General features: G+C 48.7%; 1 protein-coding gene across 1 annotated transcript in view; it reads left to right on the forward strand.

The window, feature by feature from the left end:
• The window catches only part of LOC132567827 (actinia tenebrosa protease inhibitors-like), a 28,118-nt gene extending 21,339 nt beyond the window's left edge, over window positions 1-6,779 (forward strand). The window contains exon 5 of the mRNA XM_060233509.1: window positions 6,616-6,779. Within this exon, the coding sequence (XP_060089492.1) occupies window positions 6,616-6,629 (14 nt within the window). The 3' untranslated portion in view covers window positions 6,630-6,779. The remainder of the gene's footprint in view (window positions 1-6,615) is intronic.
• The last annotated feature ends 494 nt before the right edge of the window (window positions 6,780-7,273 follow it).

The raw sequence follows: 7,273 nt of genomic DNA on the forward strand, positions 1-7,273 counted from the left end.
TTCTTTCCGGCCCATATAAAGTCAGACATATTCCTTTGCCATTTGTTAAATTGTTTGGCATCTTTTACAATCGGGATAGTTTGGAACAAATACATTATTCTTGGCAAAAAATTCATCTTAATTGCAGCTATCCTGCCCAGTAAGGACAAGTTAAGTCTATTCCATTTCATCAAATCCTTGTCCATCTTACACCACAGTTTTTCATAATTATTTTTGAATGGATCAATATTCTTCATGGTTATCTCTATTCCAAGATATTTGACTTTAGTAGTAACCTCACAGCCCGTCACCTTTTGCAATTCTTTTATTTTATTTGGTTGCATATTTTTACATAAAAATTTCGATTTCTCTTTATTTATATATAGTCCTGCTAACTCTCCATATTCTTTTATCTTGGCTAACAGCAACGGTGACACTTGGATCGGATTCTCTATTATGAACACAATGTCATCTGCAAAAGCTTTATATTTATAAGAGAATCCTCTGATTTTTAGTCCTTCTATTTCTTTATCCTTTTGTATTTGTTGTAGTAAAATTTCAAGAGTCATTATAAACAGCAATAGTGATAATGGACATCCTTGTCTTGTTCCTTTGCTTACTTTCAATTCTTTGGTAAGATCTGCATTTATACAAACCCCTCTTGCAGCTGGCTATGCTTGTAGCCGCCAACACCTCATGTGGCAGTGAATTCCACATGTTAATCACCCTTTGGGAGAAGAAGTACTTCCTTTTATCCGTTCGAACCAGACTGCTCAGCAATTTCATCGAATGCCCACGAGTTCTTGTATTGTGAGAAAGGAAGAAACGGACTTCTTTCTCTACTTTCTCAATCCCATGCATAATATTAAGAATATAAGAGAAGCCATGTTGGATCAGGCCAATGGCCCATCCAGTCCAACATTCTGTGTCACATAAGAACATAAGAGAAGCCCTGTTGGATCAGGCCAGTGGCCCCTCCAGTCCAACACTCTGTGTCACATAAGAACCTAAGAGAAGCCCTGTTGGATCAGGCCAATGGCCCATCCAGTCCAACACTCTGTGTCACATGAGAACATAAGAGAAGCCCTGTTGGATCAGGCCAGTGGCCCCTCCAGTCCAACGCTCTGTGTCACACAGAGGCCAAAGCACCCAGGTGCCATCAGGAGGTCTGTCAGTGGGGCCAAGACACTAGAGCCCTCCCACTGTGCCCCCCCTCAAACACCAGGAATACATAACATCAGTGCTCCAGACAGAGAGGTCCAACAATACACTGTGGCTTATAGCCACTGATGGACCTCTGCTCCAGATGTTTATCCAATCCCCTCTTGAAGTTGGCAATGCTTGTAGCTGCCGCCACCTCCTGTGGCAGTGAATTCCACATGTTAATCACCCTTTGGGTGAAGAAGGACTTCCTTTTATCCATTCTAACCCGACTGCTCAGCAATTTCATGGAGTGCCCACAAGTTCTCGTATTGGGAGAAAGGGAGAAAAGGACTTCTTTCTCTACCTTCTCTACCTTTGGGCTGTATCAACAGAAGAATAGTGTCCAGAACACGTGATGTGATGGTATCGCTTTACTCTGCTCTGGTAAGACCTCAGCTGGAGTATTGTGTGCAGTTTTGAGCACCACATTTTAAGAAGGATATAGACAAGCTGGAACAGGTCCAGAGGAGGGCGACAAAGACAGTGAGGGGTCTGGAGACCAAGTCCTATGAGGAGAGGTTGAAGGAGCTGGGCGTGTTTAGCCTGGAGAAGAGGTGGCTGAGAGGGGATAGGATCACCATGTTCAAGTACTTGAAGGGCTGTCCTATAGAGGATGGTGTGGAATTGTTTTCTGTGGCCCCGGAGGGTAGGACCAGAACCAATGGGTTGAAATTAAATCAGAAGATTTTCCAGCTCAACATTAGGAAGAACTTCCTGACCGTTAGAGCGATTCCTCAGTGATACAGGCTTCCTCCTCGGGAGGTGGTGGGCTCTCCTTCCTTGGAGGTTTTTAAACAGAGGCTGGATGGCCATCTGACAGCAATGAAGATCCTGTGAGTTTAGGGGGAGGTGTTTGTGAGTTTCCTGCATCGTGCAAGAGGTTGGACTAGATGACCCTGGAATTCCCTTCCAACTCTATGATTCTGTCCCGTGTATAATCTTGTCGACCTCTCTCATGTCACCCCGCAGTCGACGTTTCTCCAAGCTAAAGAGCCCCAAGCGTTTTAATCTTTCTTCAGATTCTCTTGCCTTCTCTCCGCCCCCCCCCACCCCCGCGGGGCCTGCTGTTACCATTTCCAGGTGCAGAAATCCCTGGAGATTTGGAGGTGGAGCCTGGGGCAGGGGTGGGGGAACTCAACAGAATCACAGAATCATGGACTTGGAAGGGACCTGCAGGGTCATCTAGTCCAATGCAGGAAACTCACAGACCCCTCCCCCTAAATTCACAGGACCTTCATTGCTGTCAGAGGGCCATCTAGCCTCTGTTTCAAAACTTCCAAGGAAGGAGAGCCCACCGCCTCCCGATGTCGGCAGCCCTGGCATCTCCCTGTTCCTAGAGCTGACCTTCGAACCACCTCACCACCACGCTGCCTCCTGCTACAAGGTTTGGCAGGACTTGTGAGTGCTGGCAGCAAGCCCCCTCCCCATACTCCCCCTGCCGAGTGCTGCCCGAGGAGCAAAGCAGAAAGCCCCCTTCCAAGAAGCCCCCCTTTGTCTTGGGAGCTCTGGCAGGGTTGCTCAGGCCACCAAGAGGAGAGCTGCTCCTCTGGGCACTGAGCCTCGGGTCGGTCCAGTGACCTGTGCGCCTCTGAGGGGCAGGAGTTCCTCCAGTGCCCCAGGCTGAGTCTGCGGAGGAGCAGAGCGAGTCCAAGGCCAAACCCAGGCTGCCCCCTTCAGGAGCTGCATGAGCACTGCAAGAGAAACGCCCTCTGACTTCCACATCCCAAGTGTGGGGCTCCTTTGGTCGCCTGCTCCATGAAGGCTACGGCTGAACTCAGCTTTCAGGGCCCATTTCCTGGTCTCCCCTCCCCCTCCTCTTTCCCCAGGGTGTGCGGGTGTGTGTATGTGTGTGTGTGTGTGAGAAGAGGCATCTCATCCAATGAAGCGAGGGGCAGCAGATTCAGGACAGACAAAAGAGAACACTTCTTTACACAGAGAGAGATTGAAGTGTGGCATTCACTGCCAGGGTGCGTGTGCAATGAGGGCCACCGGTGCAGACAGCTTCAGAAGGGGGTTTCATAGATTCCTGCTGAAGAGGTCTATCAGTGGCTACTTGCCCTGGTGACAGAGGGGAACCTCCATGTTCAGAGGCAACCTTTGAACCCCAGTCCCTGGAGGCAGCATCAGGGGAAGACCTTGGCCTCCATGCAGTTTTTGCTTGGCCCTGGCGTTCTGGGTTCTCCCTTCCCCATTTTGCCCTTCATTCTTGCCCGCCCTTCTATGCCCCCTTCATTTGCTCTGCCTTCCATCAGAGGAGGAGTGTTCCTCCCGTCCCCTTTATAAGAAAACAATTTTGGATACAAATATGGAGCAGAGGTCCATCAGTGGCTATTAGCCGCAGCATATTATTGGAACTGTCTGGGGCAGTGATGCTCTTCTGATCCAACATGGCTTATCTTATGTTCTCCTCCAAGCAAAGTGGCTAACTCAGTTCGAAATAACTTGGCAAAGGCATAACAACAGCCTGAAAAATAGGGGTGAGAGTGGAATGCAATGCTCTTTTAATAGAGGCTTAGCAGGATGTCATTTCCCAGGTGATATTACTTATCCCCAAACCTCAAAGAGATTCACCTGCCCATTTCCACCCATTAAACTTCTATTAAAGGGATGAGACATTTCCTCTCCAGCTTGTTGGCAACCCATTCCAGAATTCCCTACAATTTCTCGACCGTTCCTTCCCACTCTGTTTCCAAGTGTGGATTTTCCATCTTTACATTAAACCACGTTCAGTCTTTGAACAGACTTTAAACTTCATGCTAACACCTAATTGACAGAGGCCTCTCCAAATTGGTCTTCTCTCGCTCTACTGAGGAGGAGGAGGAAGAAGAAGACATTGGATTTATATTCCACTCTCCACTCAAGAACATAAGAACATAAGAGAAGCCATGTTGGATCAGGCCAACGGCCCATCAAGTCCAACACTCTGTGTCACACAGTGGCAAAAATTTTTATATACACACATACACTGTGGCTAATAGCCACTGATGGACCTGTGCTCCATATATTTATCTAAACCCTTCTTGAAGGTGGCTATACTTGTGGCCGCCACCACCTCCTGTGGCAGTGAATTCCACATGTTAATCACCCTTTGGGTGAAGAAGTACTTCCTTTTCTCCGTTCTAACCTGTCTGCTCAGCAATTTCATCGAATGCCCACGAGTTCTTGTAGTCAGAGCGACTCACAATCTCCTTTATCTCCCTCCCCCACAACAGACACCCTGTGAGGTGAGTGGGGCTGAGAGAGCTCTCCCAGGAACTGCCCTTTCAAGGACAGAGTCTCAGAGCGGCCTACAATCTCCATTCCCTTCCTCTCCCCCAACAGACACCCTGTGAGGTGGGTGGGGCTGGAGAGGGCTCTCACAGCTGCTGCCCTTTCAAGGACAACCTCTGCCAGAGCTCTGGTTGACCCAAGGCCATTCCAGCAGGTGCAAGTGGAGGAGTGGGGAATCAAACCTGGTTCTCCCAGATAAGAGTCCGCACACTTAACCACTACGCCAAACTGCACCAAACCAAACTGCACTACACCAAACTGGAGAGACAGAAAGTGCTGAGTTGCCAAATGCCCAGTGACCAGGTGTTATCCCCCCCCCCACACACACACTGCTACACTCTCCACCGAAAGTTGTCTGAAATGAAAAGTTCTTGAGTAGGTTTCTGTAGACTGGGGAACCCATGTGCCCTTTCCCCAACCATATCCTGGACAGTCCCTGCAAGTAACTCTCCCCCTCTCCAACACACACACACACACACACACACACACACACACACACACCCCAAGGATGCCATTTCCTCTAAGATGAGTTCGTGGGAGCTAGCTCAGTTTTTAGCCCGTGGCTCACACATTTTTGTCTTAGCTGTGGAAGGATTGCTCCAGAGCAAACTCATTTATACAGTAACCAAATCACTTGCTCACAACTTTAATGCCAGTATCTCATGAAGCAGAGTTTTGGCTCACAAGACTCCACAGTTTAGAGGGAACATTAGAGCGCAAGCTAGCTCACAGTTTTTTTAGCCTCTGGCTCACACATTTTTGTCTTAGCTGAGGAAGAATGACCCCAGAGCAAACTCATTTATGCCAGTAGCTCACAACTTTAATGCCAGATCCAAGCGGGCAGCTGGGTTGGTTTGAAGCAATAGGACAAAGCAGTAGACAAGTTCACCTTTAAGACCAAGTAAGTTTTATTCAGAATGTAGTCTTTCCTATCCTCTTAAGCAGACTTCATCAGACAAAACTGGAATGGCAAGCCATCCTCAAATATAGAGAGAGCGGGCAGTGAGTTGGTATGTAGAGTCATGAGAATGTTTTTAGCAGATTAAAAGAATCACAAATTGGGGTCTTTGTTTGTTTGTTAGTAATGTTAACTGGGCTGTAACAGCAGTGGAGGGTGATAAAAAGCAGACATGTCATAGTTATGAAGTGCCATAAATCTGGATGTCATTCTGGCTTCTTAGTTGTGGGTTTAAATGGACTTTAAACTTTAATGCCAGCAGCTCACAAAACAGAATTTTTGCCGTAGCTTAGAGGAAACATGTCAGGAAACTGACCCAGCTTCGAAAAGAAGAAGAAGACTGCAGATTTATATCCCGCCCTTCTCCCTGAATCAGAGACTCAGAGTGGCTTACAATTTCTCATATCTTCTTCCCCCACAACAGACACCCTGTGAAGTGGGTGGGCTGAGAGGGCTCTCACAGCAGCTGCCCTTTCAAGTACAACTCCTGCAAGAGCTGTGGCTGACCCAAGGCCATTCCAGCAGCTGAAAGTGGAGGAGTGGGGAAGAAGAAGAAGAATTGCAGATTTATACCCCGCCCTTCTCTCTGAATCAGAAACTCAGAGCGGCTCACAATCTTCCTCCCCCACAACAGACACCCTGGGAAGTGGGTGGGGCTGAGAGCTCTCACAGCAGCTGCTCTTTCAAGGACAACTCCTACAAGAGCTATGGGTGGGTGGGGTGGGGCTGAGAGGGCTCTCACAGCAGCTGCCCTTTCAAGTACAACTCCTGCGAGAGCTGTGGCTGACCCAAGGCCATTCCAGCAGCTGAAAGTGGAGGAGTGGGGAAGAAGAAGAATTGCAGATTTATACCCCGCCCTTCTCTCTGAATCAGAAACTCAGAGCGGCTCACAATCTTCCTCCCCCACAACAGACACCCTGGGAAGTGGGTGGGGCTGAGAGCTCTCACAGCAGCTGCTCTTTCAAGGACAACTCCTACAAGAGCTATGGCTGACCCAAGGCCATTCCAGCAGCTGCAAGTGCAGGAGTGGGGAGTTAGAAAAGTGCAGTTAGAGCATATTGGGAGAGGTGGTCCACTGTGCATTAGGGAGCATTCTCATGTGAGGAGGGAGGGGCTGCCTCCCACATCCAGGACTGGTCAGTGGTTGGGAGATGGTCAGCTCTGGCCCCTGGACTGAAACTGACATGTCTGCCTTTCTCTCACAGGGAGGGACGACTGAGGAAACCAGTGAGGAAGCGAGACAGTGAGGACCGTCTTCAGTGCATCTTTGGCCCCTCTGCCCCCCCTCCAGGCCCCTCTTTCTGCAGTGGGGCAGCCCAAAAGGGAAATAAAGTGAAGTCTGGGCATACTCCACTGTGGGTGGCTTGGGAAATACCTGGAGATTTGGGGGGGGGGGGTGGAGCCTGGGGAGGGGAGGGTTTGGAGAGGGGAGGGGCCTCAGCAGACGACAAGGCCACAGAGACCACCCTCCAAAGCAGCTGCTTTCTCCAGGGGCAGTAAATACAACTGGAACCGGCGTGAAGATAAACAATATATGAGATAACCACCGGAAGCAATGAAACTTTCCCACAAAGCGTGTAAATATGGATAGTTAGTGAGATTAAACAAAAACAGAACTAAGGAACACTGAACATTCTTGAAATTTTCCCCACAAAGTTTCTCAGCCGTCGCAAAGAATGATAGCCTCTTCAAATAGGACTTAATGAAGATGTGCGTGAAGTCTTTAATTTCCCCGTGTTCCACTCGTGATGGTGCAGAGAGAATAAGGCACCGCTTTTAAAAGGACTCCTCACGGTTTCAATAGTTAGTTCTTCCTCAGCCTCTTTCTCCCAACATTACACAGAGCCACAGCACTACTCTTTG

This window comes from Heteronotia binoei, chromosome 2 (genome assembly GCF_032191835.1).
Source record: "Heteronotia binoei isolate CCM8104 ecotype False Entrance Well chromosome 2, APGP_CSIRO_Hbin_v1, whole genome shotgun sequence".
Lineage (NCBI taxonomy): Eukaryota > Metazoa > Chordata > Lepidosauria > Squamata > Gekkonidae > Heteronotia > Heteronotia binoei.